The sequence below is a fragment of the Myotis brandtii genome, unplaced genomic scaffold (genome assembly GCF_000412655.1).
Source record: "Myotis brandtii unplaced genomic scaffold, ASM41265v1 scaffold31, whole genome shotgun sequence".
Taxonomy (NCBI): Eukaryota; Metazoa; Chordata; class Mammalia; order Chiroptera; family Vespertilionidae; genus Myotis; species Myotis brandtii.
In genome coordinates, this window is record NW_005361873.1 from 3107252 (window position 1) to 3125361 (window position 18110).

Sequence of the window (18110 nt, forward strand, 5' to 3'; positions counted from 1 at the left end):
TTTCTATCCCTCTCCTTCTCCCTTCCTCTCTGTAAAAAATCAATAAAATATATTTTTAAAAAAGTAAACCTGTTTCCATGGAAAAATAAATATTGGATTCAAGATATAATAAAAATAGAGTATTCCTATAATTATTTAAAAATTAACAATAGCAAAAATTAGTAGATGCTTACCATACATGTTTTTAACACAACTTATATGATGGCTTTCATTCTTATTCTCTTCTTACAGATGAGGAAAATAAGTATAATTTCCTTACAAACAGGTAAGTGACTTTTATTGTACATATCTTATACTGAGATCATAATATTGCAGAGGAAATATCTATACTTTGGCAAACAAGAACTTCTGATGTACCTTTCTGACCCTATGTTCTGCCATCCAACCCACAAGTGCACTCAGCATATTGCTCATGAAACACTAGAACAGCAGCCTGTTCTTCACTTCTGAATCTTACCCTCTGCCAGGACCCAGCTCAAATGCCACACCTCCCCGAAACTCTTACTTAGCACCCTGACTCATACTTACTTGTAATTGTTTCATATTAAACTTTTTTTTGCATTCTTCTCTTACTTTCTCTTCTTTTCCCTGGTAGAGAATGCCATATTTATCCTTGTGTTTTCTACACACACAGTGCAGTGTTATTTGTTCTTTGGCAAATACCTGAGAGCCTACATTTTAGACCCGGGGATAAAAAGGCAGACCAGACCCTCAGAAAGGTTACAATCTAGCTGGGATGATAAATGTAAACAACTAATGCTGCAAATTAAAAATAGACCTTGATTTTCTTTGATCTTATCATTATCCCTGATAAAGCCAATCAAATACTCATACCTATTACTAACTAATTAAAAAAAAGTTTCTAACATTACATGTATTTCAAGGAATAGCATTTTGATTATACTGTCCAAATGCTATTACTTAAATTCTCGATTAAACAGCTATGAGTATAAAGGTGAACTTTTTTAGCTCAGTGTTACCTGTGACATAAGCAACCTGATCTCTGGCATGGTCTCGGTCTTTCTTCATTTTTTCCAAGTCTACTTCAAGAGCTTGTTTGTCTTGTTTCAGTCTTTTGATGTCTTCCAATAAACTGTTTTTTTCTTTCTTGATATTCATAGAAATACCAAAGCAAATTATTTTTAAACCAACATAAATTGTAGCATAGTTTCTTTCACACAATCTATTACAAATACTGCTAATTATTTTTTCCTAAATTTTAGCTCTGATTTTATCACACACACACACACCCCAAATTATTAATAGCTCCCCACAGCCTATTAGAATCAGCTCTAATCATCTAACTCAGTACAGTCTGAAAGACCTCACCTACTGTTCTAACTTGTGGATGCTGCAATAACCTGCCTCTTCCACTCTCAGCATCCATAGTCTAGTCTCCTCACAGCAGCCAGAGGATTGCTTTAGAGAGTCAGTTAGTATCACTCCTTTGTTTGAAACTCTCTGGCTGCCATCCTCCAAGGACTCAAAGTCCTTACCATGACCTTCAATGTCACATATACAGCAGCCTGGCTCACATTTCTGACTGCACCTACTACAATCTGTCCCTCCCACTCCATTCCCCTGAGACCTCCTAGTTCTTTGAACACGCCCAGCACACTCCTACTCCAATGTGTTTGCACTTACTATTTCCTGTGCCCCCAGATAGCAGGTGGCTTGCTCCTTCACTTTTCAGGAATTCTGTTCAAATGAAGCCCCAGGAAGACCTTCCCTGATCACTCTCTAAAATAGCAACCCCCATCCTGGCTCCCAGGTATAATGCTTTATTTTCTTCTAACAACACTCATCACCACCTGATATATGCTTGGCACATCAAACAAACGTGGAATGAATTCCCAATATGCCCTACATTCCACACTCTTCTCAATGGCCCCCATCCTGCTGCTTGACAAAAATCATACTTCTCCTTCAAAGCTTAGTTCAGATGGGACTATTCCTGATTATTCCCTCCTTTGCGCCCCCACAAACTTTCACTCTACCTCTAGTATAGCATTTGTTACTTTCTGTTTGTGTACATGCCCTTTCTCTTTATTAGGCTGAAAGCTCTCTGGGGACCCAGACTGATTTATTACTACCTGTTTACTTTATGGGGCTAAGCACATGGCAGATAATAAATGTACACTGAATTGAATTCTTGGGCTCATGGTAGTACATTTGATATAGTTAAGTCTCAAAATAAAAATTCTTACAAATTATACTTCCTTACAATTTAAAATCTAGTCTTATATATGATCTTGGTTTCTATTTGCATCACAGACTTAACTGAATCATTTCACTGTTTCATCTTCTGTAGATGTCTTTTCAGGAGAGCAACGAGTTTTTGAATGCTCAAGTATCTTTCTACAAATACCCGTTGTTTTGTTTAATTAATTCAGCCAATTTAGAAATGTTCTCTTGTAGTGTCTACTTCATAGCATTATAGAATTTTAGAATTCAAAGGAACTTTAAACATCTTAAGTTCAAACATGCAATCACTGCTTAAATGGATGTCCATTTTATGCTTGCATCTGTCCAGGGACTGAGACTTCCCACCAGTAAGAAGGCCAGTATGCCCATGTCAATCCAAGTACTTCCCCTCCCTTGTACTGGGAGACATCCAGATAGGGCCTCTGCCTGCCTCTCTGGCCTTACCTTCCACCACTCTCGTCCTGACTCACCCACTTCTGCCTCAGAGGCCTCTGCTTCTGGAAGGTAAGCCATTTTTTATTTAGGGCTTGTGCTTTCCCCGTGGCTAGAAGGATTGATCTTTGCAGTTAGCTGCTGCTTCTCTTTAGCTCTCAACTCAGACATCCCTTTCTCAGAGAGTGCCTCCTCAACCACCCAATTGGATACTGCCTTCCCCCACCCCACCCACCATTATTCTCTACACTAGAGGCCTGACGCACGGATTCGTGCACATTGAAAGGAAATTAATTAGAAGGTGGCTGGCAGGGTGGGACTGGGCAAGATGGGCCGGACATGCCCTCAAGCCAACCTCCCTTGGTCCCTCCCCAGCCAGCCGCACCTGGGGCAGCACCAGGGCTTGAAAGGCGTCTGTGGAGTGAGCAGGGTCCCTTTGGCAGGGGAGGTCCCTCGGCTCAAAACTGGCAGTCCAACATCCCCCTGAGGGGTCCCGGAGTACGAGAGGGCACTCTGCAAAGTTGTTGTTGCTCGGCAGCTTCTGCATTAAACGTCTGCCCCCTGGTGGTCGGTATGCGGCATATCTACCAGTCAGATGGTTGGATGGTCACTTAGGCTTTTACATATATAGATTTACTTTCTTCAAAGAACTGACCACGACCAATATGTGCAGTTATTTCATTGGTTTACTTACTATCTGTCTTTCCCACTAGAATATATGTTCCTAATGAGCAAGGTCCATGCCTACCCTGTTTTATCTACTGTTTTTCCAAGGCCAGTGTGAGTGCTTGGCATCTGGCAGGTGCTTGATAAAGACTGATGGAATGAATGACCTGTGGTCAGCCTCATTCTCCTCCCCACCCTGGGTACTAAAAGGAAAGGGCTCAGAACCTTTGTTATTACTATGTATCCATCCATAGTTTATAAAGAACCAACTCACATGTTAAGACTAAACCAATTAGTATTTTTAAGATACAAATTAGACTGTACACAAGTATACTTGATATGAATATCATTATATTACAGATTTATCCCAGTAGGAATAATGTTTGCTCTAAAACTATTTAAACACAGAATACCAAAGGGAATAAAAATAAAGGTGTATTTACATCCCACCTTTTGGTATTTGTACAAATAAATCCCCAAAGAATTTTTACCTTAAACTAACACTTTTCTTTTTTTTCTCTTAAAATTTCTTTTAAAGTTTTCTCTGCCTTTGGTAGTTTCACCATAATGGGCCTAGATAGAGATTTTTACTTATTTATCCTAAGTAGGACTCACTGTGCTTCCTGAATTTGAGAATTCATCTCTTTTATAATTTCTAGAAAATGTTCAGCCATTACCTTTTAAAAATATTACTCTAACATCTCATATTTCTGATAATCTCCATTTCTCTATTTTTCTGTGTCTCATTCTAAGTTCTTTAGATATATCATCTAGTTTACTATTTTTTCCACAGTTGTATATGATTATTTAACTTCTCACTTATTTTTTAGTTTTCAGGAAGATATTTTATTTCAAAAGTTGTTTATTTTACTCTGAATTTGCCTAGTCTGTTTCCTTCTTTTGCTCATAGTTTATTTATTTAGTATATTTAATAATTTTAAGGCTATTTATTTTATAGTCTATTCAGTAATTCTGTTGGGGTGCTAATCCTGCTGTTTATTAAATCGTCCCATGCCTGCTCATTGTGGATTGCTTCTTTGGGTTTTGTATTTTTGCACAGTGAGCACACTGTCAGCGGGATTTTATCTGTAGTAATACTGTGTGAGCTCGGTAAGGCTGTATACCTCTAAGAGTTGTTTTGCTTTGTTTCTTCTAACACATTAGGGATCATCACTGACTCAGGACCACAGTTTATTTTTCTGCTGTTTGAGCATGACTATCCCCTGCAGATAATGTCAGTTCATAAACTAAAACACAAATGAAGGCAGAAGAAATGATATTTACACTGAAGAACCAGGAAAGCACAGGCATCAAGCAGATGAGACTTTTCCGCCTTCTCTATCTGGAGATCAAGTGAAGACAGAAAAGCTTACTCAACATCTCAGCCACCTTATGAAGGTGGGTGGATTTTCTCCTAGTGCACTGTTTCACTGAAGGATGTAGCCACCTGATGTCCTGGTATCTTGTCTCTATCTAATAGTTATTCTGTACATACATGCATCTGAAGAAAGTTCTCTAATGGATTCATATTTGCAGTTGCTTTTTATATACTACAAAAACCTGTTAAACATCAATTACTAAACTACTAGAGGCCTGATGCATGAAACTCGTGCAAGAGTAGGCGTTCTTTCCCCTGGCTGCCAGCACTGGCTTCCCTCGCAGCCCCGGCTTTGTCTGGAAGGTCATCTGGTCTAATTAGCATGTGATGCTTTTATTATGGTATATGTTTAAATTTCTATGTAACCATAACCTCAATTTATATAATAAATTTCTGATTAAAACGTGATATGTAATTGGAATTTTTCTAGTTTTCATAATCCTTCAAATAGAGTGGAAGGGCTTTTTAGTTTAGTACTATGGTTCTTATGGGGAGAATTAACTGCCCTCTCACAGGGAGTGTTTGAAAACATGGCAGTGGTTTTGATTCTTACAATGATTGGTGGGTGCACTGCAGACAGAACTTATAAAAATTATGTAATACATGACATTGTTCTGCTTAAAATAGAATTAACCTGCCCCAAGGGTCTCCCATTGATAAATACTGCTCCATAAAATTCTAGGCCATTTTCTTTATAATATTACAATACAATTAATAAAAATAAAGAAAAAATAGGGAGTAACTATTCCATTTTACGTTTGTGGTAGGTATGTCAGACACAAATCTTTATAGATATAGTCTCTGCCCCCTATAAGTCCACTTAAAAAGCCAACTATGTTTTTAAGGTGAACAATCATCTTCAAATTATTTTCCTATTTAAGCTGTACATTTTCCATGAGGAATCTGTTTGAAATAATGTATGCATACACTAACTAAGGTTAAGCCTCTAACATGGATCCATATAATAAATGCCTAAAGAGAGGCTGTTATAAAGAGGATGCCATCTATAAAGCCAGAATTACATTGTTTCCTCTACATTAAGGTTACATGTATGTGCTAAATGCTAATCTTTGATATTTTTTAATTTTTAAGTGGTATGAAATTTATAAAAGGATCTTATTCATTCATAAATTACAAAGATTTTTATACATATGCTAATTTTTAAAATAATAATCTTTACTATTGTTAATAGTCAAAATCCTTATTCTACTTACCTGTGCCACGCGTAGTTCTGTTAACAGATCTGTAAAATTCTGGTTTCTGGTGGGCTCTGAATCTTCAACTACCTGAGACAGGAAACGATTTCTTTGCATCTGTTCTCTGATTTATTTTGAAAGTAAAAATATTTTTTTACAAGGTATTCTTTTCAATGCAAAATTTTCAATTTTTAAAAATTAAAAACTTTAATGGATGCTGGAACTATGTGAGTCACTGAAGATAACTAAAAATAGAACTATAAAATTCTTTCCTCTCAATTCTCAAAGAAGAAATCAATGTCACAGAAATATGTGCTGCATATTTCCTGTGGTGCTGTGTACTCCGTCACATCATTCTAGACTCCTTTCTGAGAAACACAAATTGCCAATCATACACATGGCAACTAACAAACCCAAACAGTCTACTATTTTTACCTTAGGCTCAATTTTTCTGTCTTTTTTTTTCCTCCAGAGACATTATATAAGTTTAAGAATCCATATATGATGATCTAACCCTAATGTACAAAATAAACCGTTTATTTCATTATGAAAGTTCATTTAGAGTTTCAGTTTTGGATCCTGGAATAGCTCTCTTTTAATAGCCAGGTAGTATATGATCTAATATTTTTAAATACTTTATTGAAATATCTGTGAAGAAAGCAGATGTAAAGCTTTCATGCATCAGAACTGTGCAGATTATTACCCTTGGGGTGGAGTCACACTTACCTGTGATAAGGAGAGTTGTTGTTTTTCTAATTTACAAAAAAGTGGCCTTGCTTGCCAACCTCTATACCTTCTAGCTTTGTCTGTCTATTAGAAGGTGCACTTTTTCTATTTCCCATGAAAGATCAGTATAAGCCAGTGGTCGGCAAACTGTGGACCCTTGAGTGTGGCTCTTCCACAAAATACCACGTGCGGGCGCGCACGTTCAGTATGATTGAAACTTCATGGCCACACTCAAGGGGCCAAAGAGCCACATGTGGCTCGCGAGCCGCAGTTTGCCGACCACTGGTATAAGCTAACAGCAGCCCTGCCTCTTATACCCTAGATCAGCGGTTCTCAACCTGTGGGTTGCGACCCCTTTGGGGGTCAAACGACCCTTTCAAAGGGGTCGCCTAAATACATCCTGCATATCAGATATTTACAATTCATAACAGTAGCAAAATTACAGTTATGAAGTAGCAACGAAAATAATTTTATGGTTGGGGGTCACCACAACATGAGGAATTGTATTAAAGGGTTGCAGCATTAGGAAGGTTGAGAACCACTGCCCTAGATCAAGCATGTCAAACTCGGGGGCCGCATGCCTCGTTTATTTGGCCTGTGTTAGCCTTTAAGTTTGATGTGCTTGCCTAGGTCAGTGGTTGGCAAACTGGCCCCTTGAGTGTGGTTCTTCCACAAAATACCACGTGCAGGCGTGCACGGACAGTGCGATTGAAACTTCGTGGCCCATGCTATGGGGCCAAAGAGCCACATGTGGCTCGTGAGCCGATGTTTGCCGACCACTGCCCTAGGTTATCTCACAGCAACAAAAAAGGAGCCGGAAGTATGAATAAACACAGCATTCACGACATGCACAGCCACAGAAGCTTCTTCTGAGAGCCGTCCTGAGAGTTAGGTGTTTATGTGAAATGATGCACAACTGGTAGTCATCTCCTAAAGGCAGATAGTGTCCTAGCATGCCCATGTGTATGGATTCAGCTTTTTCACTCAGTATGTGAAAGCTGGATGTAGTAACATCCCAAAGACCTGATATATCTTCCTAAGTAGGTGCTCGTGCTCCATCAGCTCACCATGGTTAGTATTGGTCGATAACTCAAGGTTCTCCTTCTCCGGAGAAATGCCTCAGGTAAACAGCAACTCCTCCCCTTGGTCCAGAGCGGCGGTCGCCAACCGGTGGTCCATGAGGTCTGAAAGGTTGGCGACCGCTGGTCCAGAGGATATCTCTCAACCGCTTCCTGGGCACTTCTTGGCCAGTGACAGACTGGCTTGGGGTACAAAAGGCTGCCCTCTCTTGCTTCAAATGGGGACCAACTATGTGGTGCAACCTGTTCTCCCAAGCTTCCTGGTGAGAGCAGAATGAAGGCACTCTCAGCTGAGAACACACTCTTACTTACCTTCCCTCCCCTGCCCACCCCTCATCTTGCTTCTCTTGATCCTTTTCTCCTGAGTTATCCCTAGGAATCACCTCCACAAAGACCTCCATCTGAGACTCTACTTATATGGAACCTGATCTAGGACAGTAAGGGATACTGTATGATTTCTGTTTTGCATTATTATGAAAGGCATTATTACTATCATTACATAAGCATTTCAGGCTTCATGATCGATCAAGAGGAATATTATATGTTCAGTTTTCTGAAGGTGATCCCAAACTCAAATATAAATATGCTGAATACTTATAGTATGTATTTCTCATCTAATACCAAAAGAAAAATCTGTTAAATATTCAAAATATGAAAGTTATGAAACTGTAAATCAGTGTATAAAAGTTTTTCATTTCTAAGTATAACTAAATGTATTTTTAATATAACAATAAAGTGCTTAGAAATAGTCTAAGTATTTTATTTTAAGAACTAAAAGGGACTTACTTTAAGGAAGCTAACTCACTGAATAAACTCTGGTTTTCCTTAAACATTCGTTCCTCATTTTTCTTGTTTTGTTCTTGGAGATCTTTCACTTGATTATACAATCTTTCGTTTTCCTTTTTATAAATAGAAAATTACATTTTAGTTGAAAGTAGTACTTACATAAGTACATATGCTCATAACAGATACACTTTAACCATTTTTAAGGTTTTTAAAAATTTCTTCAGTTTCTGAGTAAGCAAAATCTTTTAAAAATTCTTTATTATCATAGAAGGATAATCTATCTGAAAACATTCTTTCCAAAATGCTTATTTTTTTAAAAAAGTTGCAGTGATTTCCAAAGCCAAAGCGCCTAAGGTCAGAATGAGATACTACATTTCACAAGAGTAAATGGGTGAGTGACTGCAGGAATAATCGCATTCCAACTCTGTGCTCCAGAGGAAAGTACATAAATATATAGGAACATAAATTTTGTGTTATCATTGTGGGAGGGGATGGTTGGCAAACTTTTAGGTCTGTGAAATCCTCCTAAAAACCCATGCTCTGTACAGTAAGATCAGAATGGCAGGCCAAGGGTTCAGAAACATCTTATTCAAGGGCAATATGTCCTACAAAATCAGTCCTATTTTGCCCAGCTGGTATGGCTCAGTGGTTGAACATTAACCTATGAATCATGGTCCGATTCCTGTCAGGGTACATGCCCGGGTTGCAGGCTCAATCCCCAGTGGGGGGCATGCAGGAGGCAGCCGATCAATGATTCTCTCTCATCAATGATGTTTCTATCCCTCTCTCCCTCTCCTTTCCTCTCTTTGAAATCAATAAAAATATATTAAAAATCAAACCTATATCATTTATAGTAACTGTTGTAATCTCCGATGTGGTAATGCTTTTTTTGGGATGTCCCTGGATGATAATGCTTGTTATTGGTAGACTCAATGTTTAAGTTATGGTTGTCAAAAGAGAAAAAGGTAGTAAGATAGAAGGAGAAGGGGAGGGAAGAGACTAAGATGAAATCTCATGCTGGAGATTACTAAACCTATCCTGGTTGACTGTCAGGTCAACATCACCAAGATTCCATCACATATCACGGATATTTGCCTTCTGTAGGACACATTTTCTCTCATTTAATTCAAAATTTTTTCACTCTCAACTGATTCACATTTTTCAATTGAATAAACTATTCAATATTATCTACCGAAAAGCTTTATAGAAAATAGGAAAGTTTTTAAGGAACATGACTATTAAGAATAATGATAGGCAACATTCATTGATTGGTTAGTCTGTCCCAGGCACTAAGAGGTTAGTTTGTGCTGTTTTAATTTTATAGCTGCCTTATGAGACAGGTACTATTATCATCATCCCCATTTCATGAATGAGAAAATTGGGTTAGAGAAGTGAAGTCATTTGTCCAAGACTGCACAGCAGATGGTAGAGCTAAGTCTAAAACCAGATTCTTTGAATTTAGAACCTGTGCTCTTAACCACTCTAATTCTGTCCATGAGAAATGGGCAGACTAGTCAAATTATCACTTCCTCATATTTGCCAGAATTCCCATTACCTGTTAAATGAGCACACACATATTTTAATATTCCTTGTTTTTATAATCAGAGGATCACAAGAACAACCTCACTATGTGTTGAAGAACCACCATACCTGTTGGTATCCTTGAAGAAGTGTCTCTTGTTCTTGTATTTCTTTTTGGATTTGCTTCAATTTTTCTTCAGTGACAGGATCAGTTGTTTCTCCAACATGTAACCACCTTTGTTTTTTGTTTGTTTCTCCAAAGCTGTTTAACTTGAGAAAATGCAGAAATTGTTTTATTTGGGGAAAGAAATGATGAAGTGAGAAGTGAGGAATAACAGTTTTATAACCATGGTGGAATAAACAGAACACCAACTACAGTTAAACCATTAGTATAGTTTTGTGCTGATGGTTCTGAAATGGAAGTAACTTAGAAATGCTACAGAGTGCCATTCTCTTCATTCTGACCTTCTAGAGCAGTTCCTTCTGAACTGTCTTCTTTGAAGGTCACAGTGAACTAAGGCAGCGGTTGCCAACCAGTGGTCCGTGAGGTCCGAAAGGTTGGCAACCGCTGACCTAAGGGATTTAGTTTAAAAGGGACTGCTAAAAGAAGAAAAATGTCAAAATGAGCTGATATATGTATTTTGATTCCCCCCCAATGGAGTTGGAATTAGACTATTGTGTAAGTTGGCACTCTCAGGAACTATGCTCATGTTTTATACAGCAAATACATCAAAGCAAACAGCCCGAGGGAACAAAAGGTGCCAATGCATTTAGCAGAGAGTACAAGTTCTTTTTTAATCAATAAAAAAGAATAGAACAATGTGTCTAGTACCTTGGTCTGAAGAATATAATTGTCCTGACTCAATTTGAAGAGTTCCTTTTCCTGTTGCCTTTTTAGTTCTTCCATCTTATTTTCTAACTCTCTCTCTTTTTCTGAGAATGTGACTTTAATTTGCTCAATTACGGCTTGTGCACCCTTCCATTTTTCCTCTGCTTCCTGAACTCTTTTAAACAAAATTAATTCTGTATCCATGTTCCCATCACGGTATCCTGAAGAATCCTTTTAAATAAAGCATTACTTTGTTATAGATTTACATATAAGATTCAAAGACAGGTGATTTGAAAAAAAAAACCCACAAAGAATAAAATGACAAGGTTAATAATGTTCTGCTAAATAAGAAAAGCAATACCTGTTCAATAAGAGTGAACACTTGAAGCAAAAGAAGTTTCATATATTTAATTACTTATAATTTGGTTTTAATATGATTTTAGAACATAAAAACATAAGGAATATTGTTTTGAAATTTAATACCTACATTTTGAAAATGAATACAGGAACCAGTTTCTGTAGCGTCTTCAGACTTCTTAGGAGTAGCCAGGCAACTTTCAGTTTTGGGAGCTGGTTTACCCAATGCAGCAGGCTTGAGTTTTGTTTCAGATAAGATTTCTAAATATTGAAGACAGTAGATAAAAACACCACAAATGCAAACAATGTTGATTGTGTAATCCAGAAACAATGGATTATGAAAATTCAGTCAAATTGAGCAATTACATAACAATAAGATAAATGAGGATCTTAAAAAGGCTGATGTATAAAACACTAAACTCAGAACTGTTGTCCATAATCAACATTCTACTCAATTTGACACAGAAGGTTAATGGACCTAAGATTCATGTCACATGACAAATGGAGCTAAATAAATGTGAGAATGTGGATTGGGATAATACAGGTTTTGCTACTTTTGAATAAAAAAATTTTTTTTTAAAGTTCACAGCACTAAGTAAGAATATCTAAACAATTAAGCAAAGAGCGGCTAATAACTTTATGAAACACTTTAGTTGAAATTAAGTGTGCTTTCAAAACATACTTTTTATAAGTAGTGTGTATCAACATATTATAGTATCAATGAAATAATATAAATTGCATGGAAACTTTATAACAGCTAGTCAAAACTGATTTTAAAAGATACGATTCTGCTCTAATACCCTGATAATATATATTCAATTAGAAAAAATGTGATTACTGTATAATCTGGTCAAATTTTCAGCTTGTAAGGTACCTTGTAAACCCCAAACAGTAGAAATAATTCTAAGGCCAATAAATTCAGTTAATAATAAAAAAATTAAGGGAAATACCTACAAGAGATCTTGAGGTCCATATTCAAATACTACAAGTTGTGAGCTGACACTCAGTAAACATTATCTGATTGCAAAGCAGTGATTTTCAACCTTTATCACCTCATGGCACACAAACTAAATTTCTGTGCATACACACAAATATGTTTTTTGCCTATCTGACACAAATAAGTATATTTTGACTGCCACTGGGTAGCTATTATTGTGTTGGCTGTTGTCATTTTTTAATTTGAACATCTAAGGGAAAAGAGGCCAGTGGCCCCTGATAAATAGTCAGGTATTACAAATTTTAAAATTCTTACGGCATAGTGGTTGAAAATTGCTGCCTTCTCTAAGAATGAAGAATTTGAAATTTATAATATATCTTCAAGATGCTAAATTTTTAAGTCTAAAGTTTACTTTTCCATTAAAAGTGAAGTACATGGTTATTAAAGATGTGAAAAATAAAGAAAAGTCTAAAGAAGAAACAAGTTACCAATAGTACCTCACCCAAAGATTTCAATCTTTTTTCCAGGCATACAGAGATTTTCCTTACAGAACAGTAATCATGTTTAACTGGACTGTTTGATTTAGGTTTTCTGGAGAAATTTCTTAAAGCATTTAGTAAAAAATGGTTTGAGTCATTAGAAAAGCAGACATTAATCCTTCCAAATCACTGAAGGCCCATTAATGTGGCAAATGAATAGGTTGTGGTTTGCTGGCATGGTGATTCTCCCTAGGACAGGGCCGCCAAGAGTGACAGGTGGATCTTGTTCAAGCTGTAGTCAGTCATTGCTTTTACACCAGAATTCTCCCTAAGTTCTTAATTTTGATTTCACTAAGTAATTATTTTCCAATGATATGTGGACAGTATTTTCTCTCTTTATACATAAAATAAATGTATCTCGATATAAAATTCAAGCATGAAAACAGAATTTGGAACCCATGAGCCCTTCTTGAAAAAAAAACCAATGATTACAAAAATTCAGTCAAATAAGAAACCAATCAAAATAATTCCAAAATGGAGAAGCTATGGCTAAAGGACTGGTGAAAAGCATTCAATCTCTTTAAGAATCAAAACCAAGATCTAAATTTAAAAGCTGAAGGAAATTATAGATGTAGGAGAGAATAAATATATCTTCAACAAGAAAAATTAAACCAACAAAAAAATGGGTACGAGGGTGTGAATGGGGGATGTAAGAGTTATTACTTTATAGAAGGGAAAACTAGTAATGTATACAATTTAAAAATGCAGTTAAAAAGAACAACATGGTTTCGACAACCTTTGAGGGGTTTTCATAACCTATTTTCTTAAAGCAGTGGTTCTCAACCTTCTGGCCCTTTAAATACAGTTCCTCATGTTGTGACCCAACCATAAAATTATTTTCGTTGCTACTTCATAACTGTAATGTTGCTACTGTTATAAATTGTAATGTAAATATCTGATATGCAGGATGGTCTTAGGCGACCCCTGTGAAAGGGTCGTTCGACCGCCAAAGGGGTCGCGACCCACAGGTTGAGAACCGCTGTCTTAAAGGGATCTTCCGGGATATAGTATTTCTTAGAATGAAGTTTTTTTTTTCTTTTTATAGATTTAAGTAAAACCAAATCTAGTATTTTATTTAAAAAGAACTTGTAAAGTGTGATCTTATTTTTATAAAATGTTTTGTCCATTTATCCATAAGTCTGCCTCTCTCCTGCCTTCCAACTATTCAAGCTTGCTTCTATCTCTGTAAGTACATACATAGTGAGAAGCATGGGCCAGTTGTTTCTGGCTAAATTACTGCTTTCTTCTTTTTACTTTTCTGTATTTTTTACTTAAATAATGAACAACTATTCCTGTCATGAAGACAGAAGAGTCTTTGATGCATAAAAACATTTAAATATGGGAATTCCTTGGAGATATTGTGGGTTTGGCTCCAGACCACTGTAATAAAGCGAGTATTACAACAAAGTGAGTTGTAACCTGTGTGTTGGTGGAGGGTCTTGCCCTCCATCTGTAAAAAACATACCTCCTGTGAAGCTCAATAAAGCAAAGGGCAATAAAATGAGATATGCCTGTACGAAGTGGTCCTGAAACGGATGGTTGTAAGGAAAGGCAGGGGAAGATACTTTAAGCTAGAAATGATTTTTCCAATGAGGACAGTTCTCTGACAACTATCACCATATTACAATGATGAAATCAGACACCTACTTAATTTAACAACAAAGAAAATGTCAAAATGTTTCCGGCTCTATTTATTGTTCTACCTTTCCCACTGGAGTCTAAAGGCAGCGGAAATATTGGTGTGACCTGAACATTTCTCTTTATTTTAATAGTTGCATGGGCTCCAAGTTAAAAATTACCCTTTCCAAGTGTCAATATAAATGACTACATCAGGAAATAAAGAAGCAGCATTGTGATGTATAAAATATGCAATATGTGATAAATAAAACATCCTGCCTCTCCAAGTCTATACTGAACTAATGTCGAGACAATCTATCAACCTTTATTTGTAGGTAGCCATTCGCATTTTGAATTTATAGCTCTGGTAAACACTGGCTATGACAGAGCCAACCAGATCAGGAGGTTTGACTTTCCTATCTAATATTCACATCCCATATTTTCTGGGTATCATTCAGGAAAACCCAGAAGTAATGATGAAAAACCTTCTATAAATTCAATCTTTCAGAAATGGAATGTGTATCTTAAAGTTAATTCTTTTCTATGAATAAGGAAAGTTCATAGAAGGGGAGAAGGAAACAGGAAAAGTAAAGAACAAGGAAGGTAAAATAATACACTACAGGTGACCCTTGAACAATTCAAGGGTTAGAGGTGCCAACCTTCTATGCAGTCGAAATTCACATGACTTTACTCCCCAAAAGCTTAAGTACAAGTAGACTATTATTGACTGGAAGCCTTACTGATAACATAAACAGTTAATTAACACATATTTTGTATGTTATATATAATACATACTGTATTCTTACAATAAACTACAGAGAAGAAAATGTTATTAAGAAAATCATAATGGCCCTAGCCGGTTTGGCTAGTGGATAGAGTGTCGGCCTGTGAACTAAAAGGTCCCAGGTTCGATTCCGGTCAAGGGCACATGCCCGGGTTGTGGGCTCGATCCCCAGTTGGATACTTGCAGGAGGCAGCCGAACAATGATTCTCTCTCATCGATGTTTCTATCTCCTCTCCCTCTTCCTTCCTCTCTGAAATCAATAAAAAAAATATATATTTTTTAAAAATCATAAGGAAAATACATTTACAGTGAAAAAATTTCACATGTAAGTGGACCTGCGAAGTTCACACTCACGTTCAAGGGTCAACTGTATAAACACAGAACTTTATTATGAAAAGAGTATATGATGATTACCTTTTTTCCTGGCTTGATTTGAGGTGAGAATGGATCTCAAGTTTTTGCTTTTCGTCATGTCCTTTGAAGTTTTCTTTTCAAGAGTAGAAGTCTTGCATGGTGAACTGGGTTTTCCATAGCCCGAGCTCCTAACTGACGCGTATACACTACTCTGGGGTTTTCTTTTAGCTAAAGGAGGTGTACTTCTGGCCTTCTTGAATGGTACCTCTTTACCAATTACAGCCCCTTCTCCAGAACTGAGTTGAGGTCTAAAAGTCTGCATATAACAAGTACAAACTCTTCAGTACTTAAGTGAATTTCAACTATAGTTGAAAATGAAGAGTTAACAGATGGCAAAATCATAGTGATTACTAAATAAAATAGTTTGCTAAAGGCAAACCACTACATTAAAATTCCCTAAGTCCAAGTCATCAGAATTTTAGTATTTTGCAGCACATCTTTAAAGTTGGGAGTAAAACAAAGCAAAATAATACAAAATAAGCCTGCCAGAAAGCAATATGTGTAATTATGAGAATTAATACAGAGGGGGATGAGAAAAAGATATTTTGAAATGACAAATTTTATTTACTTTTTCCTCCAGATTTCTCAAGTTAAAAAAAAATTTAATACACTGCCTAATTCTACACAAAAAATGGGAGATAGTTTATGATAAAAACATAATTCCAAATTACAAAATAAAATACTGGGATCATGAAACTGTAAATCAGAGTAGATCAAGGACACAGGAAAAAGGAACAATGATATACAAGTTTCTCAAAGGTTTCTGATAGCGTTGATATGAAATGCCAACTTAACCTACTTTTGCAGAACAGACTACTGGAAAGACTGAATGAAAAGCACTAAAATGATGAATAAACTTTATTTTATTATGCTACTCAAATGCTGAACTATGCTTAATAAAAAAAAAATTAATCAAAGGATGGCCTTTAAAAGAAAGCTAATGCCTTAGAGGTACTCTGAATTTGGGGACTGCAGGCTGTTGTAATAAATATTGCTCACAAATATCCAGGATCTATGTGGAGGTTGGTAAGTAATCAATCCCACAAACTTAAGAAGTACTTATGTATCAAGAGCACTTATATAATTTTATATAACTTCATTTATCAATATGTCAAATTAATTTAAATTATAAACACTTACTTTCTTTATTTTGTCTTCCTGAGGTAACACTGAAGGAGCAACAGATAGTTTTTTCCGCAAAATGTCAAGGTACATTTTATCTATACATTCTTCTGTAGTATTTACTCTTGGGCAGCAATTTTCTATACTTTCATTTGTTGTCTTTTGTAAAACCACATTCTCTTCATTTTTGTCAAATAATTGGTTCACATTTTGTGGCTCTTGAGACACATTTGGCTTCATCTTAAAGGGTAAGGGACTTATGACTTCAGTTTCTTTACTATCAGCCTGTTTTTTATAGCTGTAAAACAAAACAGGACACAGAGCACACATACTCTATGACTCCTCAAATATCAGTTTTATTAATACACACACTATTTATATACATACATATTTAATATGCATAATTATTCAAATTAGGTAATTAATATTAAATACATTATTTACAATTCTGGTCAATAGGGCATACTCACATAGTATCGTATAATAGTTTTGAATTTCAAATAATAATGTTAATGCAGTATAAGGGAATACATGAATGACTCTGAGGCCTATTTCAAAGGAAAGCCAAGCCAAACAAGACTAAGATTGCTTTTGTATAAGAAAAAATAAAATATGAACTTTTTATAATATATCATTTACCTATACCTTATAATTTCAATATGCATTTGTGGCAGAAAAAGCATTTTATATATGTCTAGAAGAAACTAAAGAAGTAATCATAATTTATGCCAATGAGGTATAGCATATAAATATTAAAAGGCATACATTTCATCACAGTATAGGAAAATTTTTAAAGTAAAACAAAGTCACGAGGATTTTGAAATAAAGTCATTTCTGTGGTTTAAAACAGTTAAATGCAATCTAACATTTCAGACCATTAGATTTAAAAAATACAGAAAATATCCCTTGAAATTTCTAAATGTTGTTAAAGATCAGCATATTATGGGGACTCCAAGAATATGGATATTGTGAGCTCAGCTTCTGGCTGAGCAGCACTCCACCTGTGGGAGCACACTGACCACCAGGGGGCAGCTCCTGCATTGAGCATTTGCCCTCTGGTGATCAGTGCACATCATAGCAACTAGTTATTCCACCGTTTGGCCAATTTTCATATTATGCTTTTATAATATAGGACTAGAGGCCCGGTGCACAAAAATTTGTGCACTAGGGGGTGGGGGTCCCTCAGCCCGGCCTGTGCCCTCTCGCAGTCTGGGACCCCTCGGGAGATAACGACCTGCTGGCTTAGGCCTGCTCCCGGGTGGCAAAGGGCAGGCCCAATCTCTAGGTGCAGCCCCTGGTCAGGCTCAGAGCAGGGCTGATTGGGGAGTTGGGGCGCTGCCCCCTGTCATGAACAGAGCAGGGCGGATCGGGAGGTTGCGATGCCACCCTCAGTCACGCTCAGGGTAGGGCCGATTGGGGCGTTGGGGCACCGCCCCCTGTCACACTCAAGGCAGGGTCGATAGGGAGGTTGCGGCGCCACCCCGTCACACACAGAGCAGGGCCGATCAGGGGGTTGGGGCGC

The 18110-nt window shown here is 36.8% G+C and overlaps 1 protein-coding gene and 1 long non-coding RNA gene across 7 annotated transcripts in view; one reads left to right on the plus strand and one right to left on the minus strand.

Annotated features, from left to right (window-relative positions):
* Positions 1-18110, minus strand: part of CEP162 (centrosomal protein 162kDa) — an 83134-nt gene that overhangs the window by 29239 nt on the left and 35785 nt on the right. For all 6 annotated transcript variants that reach the window (XM_005869950.2, XM_005869951.2, XM_014542666.1 and 3 more), the window contains 8 exons: positions 16607-16886; positions 15467-15722; positions 11306-11436; positions 10822-11049; positions 10119-10259; positions 8469-8581; positions 5896-6001; positions 981-1107 (listed from right to left, as the gene is read on the minus strand). In XM_005869950.2, the coding sequence (XP_005870012.1) occupies positions 981-1107; positions 5896-6001; positions 8469-8581; positions 10119-10259; positions 10822-11049; positions 11306-11436; positions 15467-15722; positions 16607-16886 (1382 nt within the window). The remainder of the gene's footprint in view (positions 1-980; positions 1108-5895; positions 6002-8468; positions 8582-10118; positions 10260-10821; positions 11050-11305; positions 11437-15466; positions 15723-16606; positions 16887-18110) is intronic.
* Positions 1783-5089, plus strand: LOC106726731. Its single transcript, XR_001362827.1, has 2 exons — positions 1783-2709; positions 4468-5089. It is a non-coding gene; the product is annotated as an uncharacterized LOC106726731 (long non-coding RNA).